Raw genomic sequence first — 17,366 nt, 5'->3', positions numbered from 1 at the left:
GCTGGGCTCACAGCTCAGCAAGCGACCTATACTTCAATACTCCTGGCTGTGTTTGTTTGCTTGTTTGGCCCTGTTTGTTTGTTTTTCAGCCATGCCATGTGGCTGGTAGGATCTTAGTTCCCCAATCAGGGATTGAACCCAGGCCCTTGGCACTGAAAGTGCAGAGTTCTAACCACTGGACCATCTGGGAATTCCTGGTCCTGGCTATCTTATAAAGGAGGGCACTGTTTAGTTGTTAAAATCTTTTTTTGTTGTTGTTAAAATCTTAAAAGTGGTTTTGATATGCATTTGTCATTTGTAGTCATAAAGCTTAATTATGGTGCACCAAATATTGAATCATGTGATTCTCGCAAGTTATTATCTCTTTTAGCTTTCACAGGGTGGGGAGGAACTTCACAGTTCAGAGCAAGCATGACTACCATCATAGCTGCATGCCTCAGGGTAAGGAAGTCCTTTGGCTCCTCAGTTTCCTAATCTGAGCAATGGGGATAATAACAGTTCCCACCTTATGGGGTTGTTGTCACTGAGACAACACATGTAAAGGGCATGGAAGTGTCCAGCCCAGAGTACATGATGAACAAACATAATGCCTTCTCTTCCTGCCCTGCCCCTTGCTTCCCTTCTAGAACAATCAAACCTAAAGCCAACAGGTGGAGTTGACCCAATGTGGGGTGATGAGTCGGGACAAAATGAGGAGGGTGGGTTCCAGAGACTGTCCCCAAGGTGAGACACAGGTATCAGGCCTGGGCCTGGTGAGGAAGGTCTTGGCATGGAGAGTTACAGCCCAAACATTTGGGGGCTTGCCCACCAGTAACGGACAAGCTGAACTGATGTACCATCTGATAGAACACCAGAAAAACACGGCATCCTTCGGTGACATTCTAAACCTGGAGACCAGAAAATACCAGGCAAAACCAAATCGAGGGACATTCTACAAAATAGCTGGCCTGTGACCTTTAAAAGTGTCAAGGTCATCAAGGTCAAGGACAGATTGAGAAGACTAAAGAGACGATACAGCTGAAGGCAGCAGGCAATTCTGAAGTGGAGCTCTACTATAAGAGACACTACTAGGACACTTGGTGAAGGAAGCCCAAGGTGTATTTGGTAATGTAACACATTGATTTTGATAATTATCACATGGTTGTTTGCGGAAAACATATACAAAAGCATTGGGAGGCAACTTATTGTCAAATGTTTTTAAAAAACATTCTTAAAAGTTCTTTAAGGTACTCCAATTTTTCTGTGTGTATTTGCTTAAAAATTAAAAAGTGAAAATAAGCCTATAACTATTATTATCCACAGTTGCACTGTCCAGTCTGGTAACCACTTGTAACAGTTGGATATATACATTTAAACTAACTAGAATCCTCAAAAGATTAAAAATTCAGTTTCTCCATCTCCCTGGCCACATTTTAAGTGCTCTATAGTCACATGTGACTAATGGCTACCATATTGGACAGCGCAGATAAAGAGCATTTCCATTATCATGTAGAGTTTTACTGGACAGTGTTGCTCTAGAGCCTGGACACCTGGATGTCCTTACATAGAATGTTTCCAACTTGGGTTTGGGAACACAAAGGAGGGTCCAGAAACTCTTGGTCTATGATGGTGGCTCCTGAGACTTAAGTTTGCTAAGACATTTCAAACAGGCATTGCCATGTGAATTATTTATAGTGTACCCTGAGTTCCTCACAGAGATTTACAAACCTCATGAGCAGTAAACCACTATAGACTTCAGGCTACTCACCTGGTTCATTTGCTCAGACAGGCCTAATACTTGCTGGGAGAGCTTTGTGGCGATGAACCCCATTCCTCTGGATTTGGATGGGTGGGGGGCCTCTCTGTCCTCAAGACCCATTTCCCTCCTTGCTTCTTCATATGGGTGTGTGCGGTCAACTTCGTCTTTGGGCACCTCCCCAGGACTGATGTCTGAGGAAGCCAGATCTGGAGAACTGACTTCCCCTTCAGGGGACATGGCTTCCAAATCAGATTCTAATTCCTCTTCTAATTCAAATTCCTCTTCCATTTCCATTTCCCCTTGGCTTCCTCCATAGTCCCCCTGGGCTGTGACTTCCCCATCATTTTCAATTTCCCTTTCGAAATGCCCTGTAGCACCCTCAGCTTCTTCATTTCTCTGGTCATTGCTCTCCTCCATTGGCGATACCTGTAGCTATGAAGCAGGAAAAAAAAATCAGGAGACAAAGTGTAAAGGATCTTGTGAGATTTTATTCTTAATAAGGTAATTATACTGATGGGAAAACTGCATCTATACACTCAGCATCGCTAGGAGATTATGTTTCATAGTTTAGCTTATCTGCTCTGTTTTTTGGTTGTTTTTTTTTTGGTAATTATTTTGCATCCTTCCTTACAGGAAATGAGCTCTGAAAAACTCAGGGCAATCTAGGTGTGGGATATCCAAGGCATTCTTGATGAGCCATCAACACTTCAGAAGGAGGTAGAAGGAAATTAGGTTTCTCTGCAACTGAACTGAGTCTGTTCCAGAGCAAGGTCATAGGATCATTGTGCAATTTTCTTAAACAAATCTGAACTCTAATTCTTAGTAAATACAGCCTAGACTAATTCATCCCATAAGGAACTTTACCCTGCCGCCTTCAACATTCTGGTCCTCTTCTCCTTCAGAAGACGATTTGCCTCCCAAGTGAGACCTGGTGGCAGAGAAACAATTGAACAGTTTCAAATAACATCTTTATTTTTCTTGGCATTTATCCCCGCCTCGCTGTCTATATATCTGGTTATTATATTTACTTGTTAATTGTCTGCCTTCTCTCTAGGCGGATGGGCATGACTTTGTCACTAACACCAGCCCTAGACCATACCTGTCACATGGCACAAAAGTCACTCCAAGAATGAATGAAAAATGCAATGATTGAAACATGTAAGGAACAGTACAAATAGATTATGCTAGGAAAGTCACCTTAAATATACTTGTGTTTGTGACAAAACGGGGAAAATAAAAAACAAAATAAGAGAAAATTGCACAAAAAGGACAAATACTCTAGAAACTTTTAGGTTCCCCATGATTTGGATAGTACAAGAATGTCACATTCTTAAAATTGTTTTTTTTCCTAATTAAAAGTCAAACTAATACAGTAATATGTGACACAGACAATAAAAATCCCCTGTGACTTCTCTCCTGCTTAAGATAATAGTAACAGTAATAGTTAAGAGATTTAAGGATATCTTTTTATGTATTATTTTTTATTTTTTAGATATTTATTTGGCTGTGCCAGGTCTTAGTTGTGGCACGTGGGATCTTTTTAGTTGTGGCATTCCAACTCTTACTTGTGGCATGTGGGGTCTAGTTCCTTGACCAGGGATCGAACCCAGGCTCCCTGTTTTGAGAACATAGAGCCTTAGCCACTGGACCATGAGGGAAGTCCCAAGGATATCTTCTTTCAAATATTTTTCTGTGCATTTAAAGCCAACCATCCACCAAATTAGAGATCACACTATATACACTGTTTTGCATTTAGTCTTTTCATTTATTGTAATCTGGACTTTTTCATGTCAGTAGACACAGATCTACCTTAAAAAAAAAAAGAAAGAAACAATACATTGGTGTCCAATGTGAAAGGTAAATTTTTAAAATAGTCTCTATCCTTTTAAACAAAGTGTAAGAGAGCAGAGGTCTGGTGGCCCTGTGTTTACCTCACTACAGCCTATCTGTGTGCTCAAGGCATTCACTGTTGGGCCGCCTGACCATACGGAACCCAGTCCATCACCTGCCACCTCCAACCTCGGTGAGGCTGGGCTGGTCTCCCTCTCATTGACCTCGCTGGGCAGCATCCAGCACAGAGACCCCTGCTCTCAGGGCTCTGCAGCAGGGATTACCAAGCATCGTGGTTGCCATGGTTACTGTGGACTGAGCAAGTCCCGGGTTTCAGAGAAAGGAGCGCCCAGAAAAGGGGGAAAAGGGAGGGTATGGGAGAGGACAAAGGGAAGCGAGGTGAGAAGGCAGAAGGGCATGCAGGAATGTGGGGGTGACCGGGGAGGTCAGGAAACGCCCAGAAATGAAGAGCCAGGGGTAGAGGAGAGGGGAAAGGGGCATGGAACGGAAGGGGTGCCTAGGGGGTATAGGAAGGGGGAGGTGTGGGGGCAGCTCCGAGGCCCCAGATCCCTAGGCCCACTTACCCGCCAGCGCCGCCGCCCGGCTCCGCCATCTCCAGTTGCTATGCGACGCCGTCAACATCCGGCGGGCAAGGACCACGCGCGGGGCTAGGGGCAGGAGGCCTTTGTGCCATTTGTGTACACTAGAAACACAGAATATTTAACTATGTAAATGTATTAAAGGATAAATACGCATCTTCTCCATCTCTAAGTCCGAGCTCTACCCTGCCTGACTCAGTTTCTGTAAAGCGACAACCGTGTCAACGTGTGTCCAGCCGGCCACCCTGGCGCCCCAGGGGCTCGCGCAGGGCACCCGGGAAGCCGGGGACATGGGACGGCGAAGTGTCCTGAAGATGGCAGGAAGAGGCGGGGGCGCGACGGGGTCCGGAGCCGGCCGCACCTTCGGGGTGCACCGAGCCGCTGCCTAATGCCTGCCTATCCATCTCCAGACCTGGGGGGCTCAGCACCCCCTTCCCGGGGTTCTTGCGAAGAATTCATGGCGGGAGAGGGATGCCCCGTGGCCTCCTGGTGGGTGTTGTTCTCGTCCTATCTTAAAATAGGAAAAACAAAAACAGAGGGTGGGGCAGAGAGGGCGAGCGCGCACGTGGGACGTCCCAAGGGTCCTGCCTTCACTCCGGGGGCGCGGGGCTTCCCTCTGGGGCAAAGTCCCAGGGCTGGAGGCCCGGGCGGGCGGCGAGGCCCGGAATAGGAAGGGGGCGTCCGAGCTGGGGGCTGGGGTCAGAGAGCGGAAGGTGACTGGGACAGTTCCGCGACACGGTTGGGGCCGGGTTGGGACTGGGGCTGGCGGGGGTGGGGTGGGCGGCGGGTCTGATTGGGCCCGGGGCCGGGTTGGGCCGGGGGGCGGGCCGGGGGCCGGGCCTCGCCGCGCGTCCCCGCCCCACCAAACCTCACTGGCGGCGGCGGCAGTGGCGGCGGAGGCGGCTCCGGGAGCCGGCGCAAATCCGGCCCCGGGTGCGGGACCCGGGTGGGTATCGGGGAACTGCCGGGGGCCGCGGGAGCGGGGCCTGAGGGGCCGGCGGGGGACCGGGCAGCGCCCCTCGGCGGGACAGGGTGGGGGCGCGTGGGGCGCGTGGGCCTGCAGCCGCCGGGCCCGGGAGGGGCCGGGGTCTGGCCGCAGCGCAGAGAGGTGCAGGGCCAGAGCAGGAGTGGGGCGGCAGGATCACGCGGGGAGCTCCCTGGGGACCCCCTCCGTGGTGGGTTCTGGCGCCCCGGGCAGGGAATGGGCCTAATTCGAGGAGACTCGGTCTCTGGCTGGCTGAATCTTTGGTCCGGAGAACTTGCGGTCTTTGTCTGGCTGGATCGTCAAGAGCACGCGAGTGAGAACTTGTAGGGGCCCGCCGTTTGCCGACACAGCCCCCCAAAGTGTGTGTTTCACCCGCACGGGGCGCACGCTTAACATGCCCGGCCTTGGGGTGGGTGGTCGGGCTGTAGGTCCGAGCCGCAGGTCATGAAACTCACACCCTTTAGGCCCGAGCTCTTCCTCTTGATCTTTTCTTAAATAATAATAAAAGAAAGGAAGAAAAAAATTGAAAGAGAAGAAAAAGGGATAAGAAAAAAAATCGGCAATTTAAGATTTCTAAATATAACCTAAGGCACGCTGCCAGAAGCCATGAATCTTGAAATCCTGTTATTCCCACACTCGGAAGTTGGTGTCAAATGTTGGCCACAACCTAGTTCAGATTCTATTCAGAAACAGAAAACGACATAATACGTTCACTTTCCTTACCGTGAAGTTTGTTTTACTGCCTTCTCAACTTCATAGGAGAAAGCAGGCGAGCCCCTGTGACTGGTCCCATTGATCCTTCTTTACGACCTGCAGGCACCAATTCCTATGTCTGTAAAGAGGGAACAGGTTCTCAAAAACCAGCCATGTGATGGAGCATATTATCAAAGGGCAGGGGCAAAGGCCCAGATTGGAGAATTCCATTCTAAATCTGTCACAGATTGATTAGAGAACTTTAAAAAAAAAAATCTGTGTGCTTGTTTTAGAAATTCCCCACTAGAAACATCAATATTTAGTTGACTAGCAAACATTAAACACTTTTAAGAACCAGGAAGACTTTTGCAAAGAAAAGATTACTAAGATGAGGAATGAAACTCGGTCACGGCCGTGTGTTGTTGGTATCAGAAGGCTTGTTCTCTGCTGAGTGCACTTGGCTTGTGGAGCGTTTGTGGTGAGCAGAGTCTCAGAATATAACTAAGGAAAGTTCTTATCAGTGGAATTTTTTAATTCTCCTGCCATGATAATTGTTATGTAAATAGATTGTGATTATCTTGCATGAATTAAACCCATAAAATCAGGAACTGAGGTGATCCCTATTTTATAGGTGGAAACACTGACACTTAAATTCCCCAAGTTCACGCATCCCAGAGTGACAGAAATACAGGCCTTGGGCCCAGGATGCTCCAACTCCAGAAAACCACTGTACCACACTGCCTCCCCTCTTGCCCCTGTCACTCACATGCACACACTCTCCCTGCCCTAGCGACTCAGAATAACATGGTTCACTCTGCCAAGTGATTCATAAATATTCAAGACAGTGGGGACTAACTGATGTCACCACTAGCTGCTAATATCAATTCAGTTGAGTCTATAAAAGCCCCCCAGGCCTCAGTGTAAAGGTATCTGAGATGATAGCTTCTGGGTTTGCAGAACCCTATCTACAACTGTGCTGGTCTCCCTGGCTCAGGTTTTGGGTAGCTCAATGCATGGGTTCAAAACGTGGCCTCCAAACATAGACTGCTGGATTTGAATACCAACCCGGTATATAGTACTGACTTAATGCCACTGTGCCTTGGTTTCTCCATCTGTAAAATGGGAGTAATGCAACGTGTCACAAAGTTCTGTTGCAACAGTTATGTAAAGCACCTAGTACCTGGCTCATTCAAAGTGCCTGTTAATATAAGTGTTTAATTATTATTAATGACCATTGTTTGGATTTTTCACATTTAGCTAGATTGGTAAAAGACATTTGGTTTTGTTTTTTAGTTCCTTGTATATGTGGTCCATCAGGTATAAAGCTGATCATAAGCAGAAGTGGAATTCTCCATTTATATATATTTACAGTCTCTCTTTTTTTTTTTTAGTTTTAAAATGTGGACATTTATTATCACAGAATCAACTGGTTTGATTAAAAAAAACTACTATGTTTTAAAATAATACAAATACAAGTTAAAATAATTGTAAACTGTGATTCTTTTGAGTGCAAACAGGTGGTTACCCAAAGAAGAAATAAAACTTCCTTGTGTGTTAAGTTGTGTCCAGCTCTTTGTGATCCCATGGACTGTAGCTCGCCAGGCTCCTCTGTCCATAGGATTTTCCAGGCAAGAATACTGGAATGTGTTGCCATTTCCTTCCCCATAGATATATTTACACTCTTTATAATTTTGTGGGGTGCTGGGTCCCGTTGGGTGACCAGGGACCAGGGTGACCAGGTTGCATGGCAACGCAAATTTGGAGTAGAGATTTTAAGTTGTCCCTCCACATCCGGCCAAGGGTCCCCAGTTTTCTCCGCAGGCCTGAATCCTCTCCTGTAAAATTAGTTAATTCGCTTCATACAGTGGTACAGTTGGGGAGGATGACTTTGAACATGAAGGATTTGTAGCAGTGGAGGTTGGTTTTATTGGTGTACATTGTTATTATACATTGTTCTATTGCATCTGTATTAGGCTGACGAATGTTGATGAGGCCATTGCACAAAGAAAGCACATACTTCTCCCAGCCTGCCCCTACCTCCTCACAAATGACATAGGAAATCTTTTCCCACTCACTTCTGTGTTGGTGGTTTTGATGCTAGCAACCACCCACGTGTCCTCTGGGCACTTGGTCTTGCATCTCTAATAAATCTGCTTTGATGAACTACCTGATGATATGTGAGCTGAAGCATGTCCTTTACTCAATTTTCTGAACGGATATAGCATCCTCAGAGAGGAGAAATCAGGCACTTAAGACTTAAGTTAAAAAAAAAAGATCAAATTCGCTGTCTGCCTGCAGTAGCCTCAGTTGTACGGCTAGCACAAGGAAAGAACTGAAAGAGCCCAAATGCATCATCCAGTCTGAAAGGCATGCCCTTCTCTGCCTGGGCCTCCGATGGAGAGTCCGGGTGTTTAGAGCTGATATGCAAGATGAGGGGTCTGTATGGACTCAGCTGACTGCATACAGAGATGTGGTAGTGTCTTTTCCATGCTCTTTCTGGGTTAGCTCCTATAGAAACCACCAGCCCCTGGGTGCACCCTGAGCCTGTGTCTGAACCTGCTTGCACACTTTGGTGTTTGCTCTGGTTGGTTTCCCATTGAGTGACCCTGAATTCAAGTGGTTGATAAATTGGTGGTTATGCTCTCTGGCATTGGAATCAGGACAAAGGACATATCTATCAGATGGCATTTGATACCTTTACGATTTTTCAATTTCTTCTTCTTTTTTTAATATTTATTTGGCTGTGCTGGGTCTTAGTTGCAGCATGTGGGATCTAGTTCCCTGACCAGGGATCGAACCCAGGCCCCCTGCATTAGGAACACAGAGTCTTAGCCACTGGACCACCAGGGAAGTCCTGGTTTTTCAGTTTCTGGAGCTAAAATGCTTTCCCTGAGCAAGATCAAGTGTGTTGCATTCCAGAGGTGTTGTCAGTACATTTTCCCCCAGTTTAATTTCTGTCTTGTGGTGTATTAGCTACTCCTTTGCCACAGACACTGAGAACCTCTCTGTGTTAAAGTTTAGAAGGCACAATATAGAGGTCAGATGCACCTCATCCACTTTGGAGTTGGTCAGTGGTTTCCTGGTTGGCTTTACCCTTTTCCTTGCTTTTTGGGTCTAGTCCTTCCTGGTATGGATCCTGATTCATCTTTGTTTCTCCTTGCAGGCCACCCTTCCTTGGCGCATTGAGGGAGGTGGTTTGGGGGTGTTTTCTGTCCAGGGGCATGGGCAGCAGATGGTCTTTCTCTGGACAGGCAGAGGCTTTGGGGTTTTCCAAGGAGTGGGTGATAATTGAAGTGACAATTGGATAGTTGGGAGAGGAAAAACAGCTAAGCGGGCCACCAGATCTTCCCGCACTCTCATTTCTTTACCCGTCTTCTCCAGTTACGGCCTCTTGAGGGTCCTTTTTCCTTATGGCAGTTGGCCCAAGGCCCCAGCTCTAGGATTTCTGCCCTAAACTTCATTCCTTTGATTTAACTGCAAGTTGATTGTGTTGTCCTTACTTCCACACAGAGGGCCCCACGCACAGCAGCCCTATCTTTGGGCCACAGTCTTTTCCATGTTAATCCGGAATGCAAGATGCGAGTGCAGTGCATATTTCTCTTCTGCAATGACCCCGTAATTTGAACTTAAATGCTAATAAGAAGAGGGGTGATATCAGCTCCCAGGTGTCTCATCTGGGCAACGAGACTGAAGGAGACCCAACTGCCCCAAACTGTGCACCCCAAAGAGAGGGTTCCTGATCTGCAATATTTATATCACCCATTGAACTGCAAAACTGGGTGTTCCCAAAAAGACTGGGTGCATGTGCTTGGTTCTGGGAAGGTAGAGGTAACTGGGGCCTCTTGCGAGGTGTGTTAGCAGCAGATGTTTTATGAGAGGAAAACAATCCTTGTTTGCGTGTGTCTGGCTCGTGTTTAAGATGGTATTACCTTGTCCCTGCTCTGTGTTGATTGGTCTTTGAGGACAAAGCAGATGAACCCGTTTCTTCTGGTCATCTGGCAGGTGGCCAGAGCTCAGGGCAGTTTGCTCCTGAGCAGTGTGACAGTGACAAGGTCGGGGGAAGAATCACCTGTGGGCTTTGCCGCACAACACGTCCCCCTAAGGGTTTATTGGCCCCACACCCTACCTGCTTTCCCCTCGCTGCAATGGACAGCTGTCACAGTGGACGTAGGCTGTGACAGGTGTGCGGGAACTGCCAGATCACGAGCTGCCAGGACCACACTTGTCCTGTTGACCCAGGGTGGCCCTGAGGCGGAGACATGGCACAGAACAGTGAACGGGAGAAGTCTGGGCAGAGCCTCTCTCCTACCGGCTCCAGGCTGCCCTGTTTCTTTCGTCTTCTTAGAACGGTTCAAGAGGTGTTTGCACCTTTGCTCTGTTTGTTTTCCGTTTGGGAATTGATGCAGCCTCTTACACCACCAGCACAGGGGCTTCCCTGGTGGCTCAGCGGTAAAGCATCTGCCTGCAATGCAGGAGAGGCACTGGGTCGGGAAGATCGTCCTGGAGAAGGAAATGGCAACCCACTCCAATATTCTTGCCTGGAAAATCCCATAAACAGAGGAACCTGGCGGGCTACAGTCTGTGGAGTTGCAAAAGAGTTGGACACAATTTAGTGACTAAACCACCACCGCCACCACCAGCACCTTACACCAGCACAGGAACCAAGGCTCTGGCTCTTGTCTGTGCACAACTTTCCTCTGTCCTGTCCAGCTGTCACAGAGGCTGGGTCTCCCCTCTGCAACGTCTAGGCCCAGGTTCTCATCATATTGCTTAAAGGATAGTGGCTCTGAATGGAAGTTTGATGGACAGTGGAGATGGAAAGCCCCCTGGAGAGTTAGAAGTCAGCTCTTTACAGTGTCCTTGGTGTGATGTGGTTGGCAGAAGAGCAGTCCCCAGATGTCCAGATGTCACTTCCTAGTTCTGGGAACTTGTGACAGTATTGGGTCATGTGGCAAAGGGGATTCAAGTTGCAGATGGAATTAAGGTTGCCTATTAGCTGACTGTGATGTGGAGAGATTGTCCTGGATTATCCAGTGAGGCTGGGTCATCACAGGGTTCTTGAAAGTGGAAGATGGGGCTAGAGTCAGTGTCAGAGTGATGCCCTGTGAGAAAGACTGCACCTGTACTGCTGGCTTTGAAGGAGGAGGAAGGGGCCATGAGCCAAGGGATGTACGTGGATTCTAGATGGAAAAGACAGGAGAATAGATTGTCCCCTGGAACCTCAGGAAGGAACCCAGCCCTGCTGACCTCTGAGGTTAGTCCAGTGAGACCTGGGTTGACTTCTGGACTCCAGAACTGCAAGATAATACACTGTGTTGTTTTAAGTCTCTATTTTTGTGGTGACTTGTTACAGTAGCCACGGAAAGCCAATACACTGGGGATAGAAGTGCTTTGTGAGGGAAGCAGGAGGGGAGACTTGTGTCTTTTCTAAAGAATGTCATTTCTGCATCTGTGGTTTGCTCATTTGTGTCTTTTTTGGTGACTTTACCTCCCTACCTAGGAGGACTCTCGCTGGGTCTAAATCACGAAATCTTGGGGAATGAATTGGGGGTAATAATTTCTTTTTTCTAAAAGAATTCTTCAGGTTTATTTTGGCTGTGCTGGGTCCTCATTGCTGTGCTTGGGCTTTCTGTAGTTGTGGCGAGTGGGGGCTACTCTTTGTTGCAATGCACGGGTTTCTCTTTGCAGCGACTTCTCTTATTGCCTTCTCTCATTGCCTAGAGCATGGGCTCTAGGCGCACAGGCTTCAGTAGTTGTGGTTCATGGGCTTAGTTGCTCCAGGTCATGTGGGATTTTCCCAGACCAGGGATCAAACCCACATCCCCTGCATTAGCAGACAGATTCTTAACCACTGGGCCACTAGGGAAGGTAATAGATTCTTAACTTTACCCCTGTAAATATTAGCCAGAGAAGAGCCCCACCCCACCACTGCCATGTGGGGTTACAAAAGCCTCGCTTCCTCTGGGCCAAGTGTCAGTGGCCACGTGGCTCTGGGGGAGGGAGGAGGGAACATGTGTGGTTAACAGCAGGCCTGCCGCTGCCCACTGGCTCCAACCCAGCGTGGCAGGGCCAGTTCTGAACAGGACTGGGAGAGAAGAAATCTACCCTTCCCAGACCCCACCCTGCTTCTCTTGGGGCTGCTGTGGTTTCTGACATCTTTCTTCTATAGGCACCCTCTCCCCACTTTCCAGCCACCTCAAAACCTCTCTCCTCCTGGAAGCAAACTTGAGTTACCTTTATCACCAGTGTGACTTACTCCTGCAAGTCACAGAGGACCAAGAATAGTTCTCAAAGATGTTCTAATTCTTAAAGAGTTGCAGGTTAATAGGAGAGAATGACTCCCTAGTCGAGGAGTTTCTGCAGTCTTTTATTTCATGAGCGCGCGCGCGCCCGTGTATGTGTGTGTGTGTGTGTTTTCTGAGGAGAGGCCAAGTTCATCTTTCCTTTCCAATTATACAATAGCCTATTTTGTAAAAAATGTGGTGGTCCTACCCAGTGGTTCCTGATGGCTCAGAGCAGCACAGAATTCAACATGTATTCATGCATTGATCAGAGATGATTGAAAGCCAGCACTGGCATTTTTATTTTATATCTTTTAAAATCATTGCCTTTTTTTGCACACTCAAGCTAATGCACATTCCAGATCTTGGCCTGACTCCATTTCTGTATTCCTTGTGCCAACTGCAAGGTTGGCATCGCTCTCCTTTCCATCAACAAAAACATGGCATTTGGAACTCTACTGAAGATGGCCCTTCATAAAAGGAACTTCTCAGAAATGTTGTGAACTCAGGAGCTTATAATCTAAGAGCAACAATACTGATAAGAACATAACCATTTTAAAAGTAAAAATATTAAATGCATTCAAGGAGAATGAGGGGTTTTTGTTGTTTTTTTTTAAATCGTTGTCATGGTTCTACCTGGAGCTGTTTCTCTATCTACCCTTCATCTCTCAGGATTTGGGGAGAGGATTTATAATATTGGTACAAAGTGCTTTGAGCATCTCAAGCTGCTTTTTTATTTCAATTAACACTAAATCCTTAGTAGAGATGCAAAAAGTCAGATAGCTGTTTCTGGCTATAGGCGTCACTGGTTTTGTATGTCTCAGGATCTCTGCTGGTGGCATTTTTAGATTATACGAGAGGGTCCTCTTGTACAGGTCCTTGTACAGGTCCTCTCCGTACACCCTCTCCAGGTCTCCACTTCTATCCGGATAAGGAGGAGAGTCAGTCTGGCCTGTAGAAAGACCCCAGATCTGTGAAGGGGACCTGGGTGTTCTGCTTGCTCCAGGTTCTGTGCCTGGCAGCCTTACCGGAGCACAGTTTTCTGGTCTCCCAGTGGGGTGGGAATCTTTGTTCCCTGCAGGACTCCAGGTCCCAAAGATCCCGGGTGTAAACTGCTCTGCACGTCTGCTCAAGAACTGTTCAAGGTCATGCGTCTTGTGGATTCAGGGACATTAGACGATCTGTCATCAGGTTGCTTGGTCTTTGCCAGGCCCTGGCATTGCTGCTGGCAGCCTGCCCTCAGAGCGGGGACCTGAGCTCCCTTTGTCACTGGCCTCAAGCTCCCTGTCCTTTTCTTTGCCTCCATCCACACCATTCCACTTCAGCCTGGCCTCTTTGGCTGCAAGCTTCCTGGTCCCAGATGTCTTTTTAAAAAATTAATAATGTTATTTTTTTAGGGTGGTATGGAGAATCCGTGCACCCTCTCCAGGTTCCACTATTATTACTCTTTTTTCATTGTGATAAAGTACACACAGCAGATTTTGAATACTGAACACTTTGAAGCACATAGTTCTACAGCATTAAACGCATTCTCATCCTTGTGCGGCCATCACCCCCATCCATCCCCAGGACTCTTCCCTCCCCTCCACCCTGGCCACTCCTCTGGCTGGGAGCTTTCCTGCACACCTGCTCCTGCTCCTCCCAATGGCTGCTTCCAAACAGCCCCTGTCATCCCAGCCTGCGGTGCAGGGGTCAGGCCCTTGATTAGCTCTGCCTTCCTCCCTACCAGTCTCTCCTCCGTTTTATGGGTCCCTTGGAGGCATCAGCCCCCTTCTGACCTGGCCATGACCCTCTTCCTTGGCCTGAGCCCCAGCCCTGACGTCTTTGAAGGATCGCCTCCACCGTCTCCTTCAGAGCCGTGACCCTTGTGTAGTGCACTCCAGAAAAGTTCCAGCTGCCCCTCCTATTGGTTGTGATGTGGACCCTGCTGTGGAGCAGTCACATGCTCCCCATGGACCCCAGGAATGTACCCTGGAGGAGACAGGGAGCCCCTCCCAGGCTGCCCCCGTGTCTCGGCTCCAACCCCTGCCCTGCCACTAGCCTGTTGCACCCTCTGGGGGCTCCCAGTTAGGACATAGCCTCAGGGTCAGGAGAGGGTGACAGGTGTTCAGAGGGTGCCCATGGGAGCTGTAGGTGTGGCCTGAAGGTGGGATTGGCCCCAAGGCCAGGACCTTTCCTCTCTAAGGCCAGTTGCTGAAGCCTGAGAGCCTGAGAGCCTGCGAGCAGAGAGGCTGGGAGAGGGATGTGATGTGGGCTCCGCCGGGAGACAGCTGGTCAGGGAAGGGGGGGAAGCAGGTGCTGGGATAGGCCCTCCTTGTCCCCACCCTGCTCCACCGAACCCTCTTCCCAGCGCTCCCCCAGCCTCTGACTTTCTAACTCCCCACCAAGCCTGTCAGAAACCCAGGCCTGTGCTCTGCTCCGGACACAGCTTCCCCTTCAATGGTCGACACAGAGGAAATGATTCTGGCAGTGGGCACTGAAGGGCCAGGATGGCCCGACCTTAGAAATCTAGGCAGGGGACTTAACAGTAGTACAGAGGGGCCCGCTGCTTCCCAAGGGTCTGGTCGGGTGGATCTAGGGACCCTAAGGGAGCCGGACACTGCTCTGCACATGTGTGGCTTATCTGTGAAGAAGGAGCCACGTGGCTCTGATCATAAACCTTTCCACCGTCCCGGGGTCATAGGGACACCCCTGAGGGACAGGCGGGGACACCAGGAGCTGCTCCCGGCCAGCCCACTGTTCGTTAGGTCTCGTTGCCAGACCAGTGGGCACTGAAGCCCAGGGGCCTCCTCGCAGGAGGTCTCTGAAGGCCGTTCTCCAGGCCGGCTCCTTCCCGTTCGCATCCCTGAACACAGAGCTGCACGTCCCTCTACTCCGGGTGACACATGGGCCCAAGCCACGTTTATTAACCCAGTGACAGGTGCTGGGCTGCAGGCGGGGGAGAGGCCTTTTGCAGTCTTGGATCCACCCAACGCTCAACATCCAACTGGTGACAGACCAGAGGAGGCAGTCGGGGAAGGCCCCAGGCAGCCACTGACGTGTCATTAATTCGTACTGATAACAGCACAGCCTGAGCGGCAGAGGGGCTGGTCTGCCTCCTGTCAGAGCCCGATTCTCTGCCTTCCTTGGGGGTTCAGGGGAGCAGTAGGTGAACGGTTCCCAGTCTCACAGGGGGATGGTGGCACCTGGGCGCCCCCTCCCCCAGACCTGCTGGGTCAGAGTGCAGGGATTTGCCCTCTGAGTTTCCTAAAGCCCCCTGGTTTGGAGAAGCACTGCGTCAGGTGACCTTAGAGCCTCTGGACATCGGTGCTGTTCTGGCCGAGCCCTGCTTTCTCAGTGGCTCTGCTTGATTTGGGGCAGCTGTACCCCAAGGGCAATGTCCTGAGCTTTGGGCGGGGAGGGCCTCCATTCTCATCTGGGAGGTGGAGGCCTTTCAGCAACTGTGCTCTTTGGGATTCTTTTCCTTCCCTCTCTTCTGACAGGGTAGGGGTAAACTCAGATTTATGTTCACCAGCTGGAGGACTCGGATAGAACTGCCAAATTAGGATGCTGCCAACTCGGATGGTGGGAACAGAATAGAAATTCACACCAAGCGAGGAACCCAACCTCTGCGGACTCGTGTGTTACCTGGCTTCCCCACGGTGGTCGGCCACCAGACACAAGCTGTGACTGTGGAGCTGGGGGGCACTATGTGACAGGCGATTGTCACTCTTGGCCTGGGAGCAGGTGAGGGGCCCCTGGCAGGCCCCGCTGGATGTGAGGCATTCTGGATATGTGGGCCTCGCCTTCTAAATAGCAACAAGCCACCTCTTTCAACAGAAGCAAAATAAGGCAGTAAGGGGGATTCCAGGGGAAAGGACTGCAGGGGGTGGGGATGTGGGCAGAGAGGGCGTGTTTGGAGAGCTTGCACCAGGCTCCTTGCTTTGGCCCAAATGAGGAAGCTGTGGCTGGCGGAGCCTGAGAAGGACTGCACTGGCTGGGTGCGGTCGCCATGTCAGCTGCCTATAAGCAGAACCCGGTTTACCGTACACCCAGCGGGGAGCTGCCAGTCCCCACAGAGGAGAGGGGCTTCCATAATCAATGGTGTGAAAGGCAGGCCATCGAGTTCTGAAATATACTGTAACTGTGGTGCTGCAGTGGAGTCAGGGTGGTTGCTGGGGAAAGAGGTTAAAATGACCCTCCCCTTCCCCCATATCCCCCTTACCCCCTTTTTAAAAATTTCTCATAAGATTGTATATGACAAGTATCCGAGTTTTATTAAGCTATAATGGATCTCCTATTTCTTAAAGTCAAATAATAGTATACAATAAAAATGGGAAATAGCAATAAAAACAACACAAACACTCATTCAGTGAGCTGGTGAATGCACAGCTTTTTCAGGTAAATGTATACTTTGAATTAGACTTTTTGAAATATCAGAAGTAGTTCATTGAAAGTAAAACCATAAGAAAATTAGATGAAAACATAAGCCAGCAATTAATGGATTTTTGGCTTGGGAAGAATGATATAAAGTGTAAAATTGATAAGAAGAAATCACTAAGGGAAAGTTACCATCAGTTTGCCTAGATGTTTAAAACGTCTGTACTTCAAAATAGGAAATGTGATTTAAAGGCAAACAACAAATTAGGGAAAATATATAGAGAGCAACTATAGCAAAAGATTAAGATCTTTGTTATATAAAGATTTCTTTCCTATCAATAAGGATTCCGACACCCCAGCAGAAAAATTGGCTAAGTACACCAATAGACAATTCACAGGAAGAACACAAATGTTTAACACAAATAAGGCAACCCACACAAGCAAACAGATTATCAGAAAACCATTTTGCAATGACCAAATTAGCAAAAAGTCAAATCTCTCAGAACTCTGATACCTTTTTAGAAATCCATTGAACATTATATCAGTTTGGCCTCCCAAGGAGATAGGAATCCCAGAAATTAACCTAGGAAAACAGAATACAGATGAAGATTTCTGCATAAAAATGTGAAGTTTATTATTTAGGTAGCCACTATTTGGAAAACAAATATCTAGTGATGGTGGCTGGTTCAAGAATGGTGCATTCTTGTAATATATTTATAGCTATTAAGGTGGAGGGTTGGCATTTTGGATTTTTTAATTAGTTAATAATGTGGTATATTAGTTTTCTGTAACTGCCATAAAAAGTACCACAAACTGGGTGTCTTAAGCAACAGAAATCAATTTTCATACAGTTTTAGAGTTAGGAAACCTGAGATTTTGAA

General features: G+C 48.4%; 2 protein-coding genes and 1 non-coding gene across 16 annotated transcripts in view; 1 reads left to right on the top strand and 2 right to left on the bottom strand.

Moving 5' to 3' along the window:
- The window catches only part of CCDC40 (coiled-coil domain 40 molecular ruler complex subunit), a 43,085-nt gene extending 38,891 nt beyond the window's left edge, over nucleotides 1-4,194 (bottom strand). For both annotated transcript variants that reach the window (XM_081575737.1, XM_081575738.1), the window contains exons 1-3: nucleotides 4,153-4,194; nucleotides 2,603-2,666; nucleotides 1,748-2,170 (exon numbers count right to left, since the gene is read on the bottom strand). In XM_081575737.1, coding sequence (XP_081431863.1) covers nucleotides 1,748-2,170; nucleotides 2,603-2,666; nucleotides 4,153-4,181 — 516 coding nt within the window. In that variant the 5' untranslated portion in view covers nucleotides 4,182-4,194. The remainder of the gene's footprint in view (nucleotides 1-1,747; nucleotides 2,171-2,602; nucleotides 2,667-4,152) is intronic.
- An 844-nt stretch (nucleotides 4,195-5,038) lies between these two features.
- Nucleotides 5,039-17,366, top strand: part of TBC1D16 (TBC1 domain family member 16) — an 88,496-nt gene continuing 76,168 nt past the window's right edge. For all 13 annotated transcript variants that reach the window (XM_081575745.1, XM_081575749.1, XM_081575742.1 and 10 more), the window contains exon 1: nucleotides 5,039-5,113. The gene's annotated coding sequence lies outside the window, so the exon portion shown is untranslated. The remainder of the gene's footprint in view (nucleotides 5,114-17,366) is intronic.
- Nucleotides 8,623-8,695, bottom strand: TRNAR-CCU (transfer RNA arginine (anticodon CCU)). The gene has a single exon. It is a non-coding gene; the product is annotated as a tRNA-Arg (tRNA).

The sequence above is a fragment of the Giraffa tippelskirchi genome, chromosome 3, assembly GCF_054371585.1.
Source record: "Giraffa tippelskirchi isolate mGirTip1 chromosome 3, T2T-mGirTip1v1.2.pri, whole genome shotgun sequence".
NCBI classification, from domain to species: Eukaryota; Metazoa; Chordata; class Mammalia; order Artiodactyla; family Giraffidae; genus Giraffa; species Giraffa tippelskirchi.
Note: the sequence above shows the minus strand (reverse complement) of the source record. Positions and strands in the feature narration are given on the sequence as shown.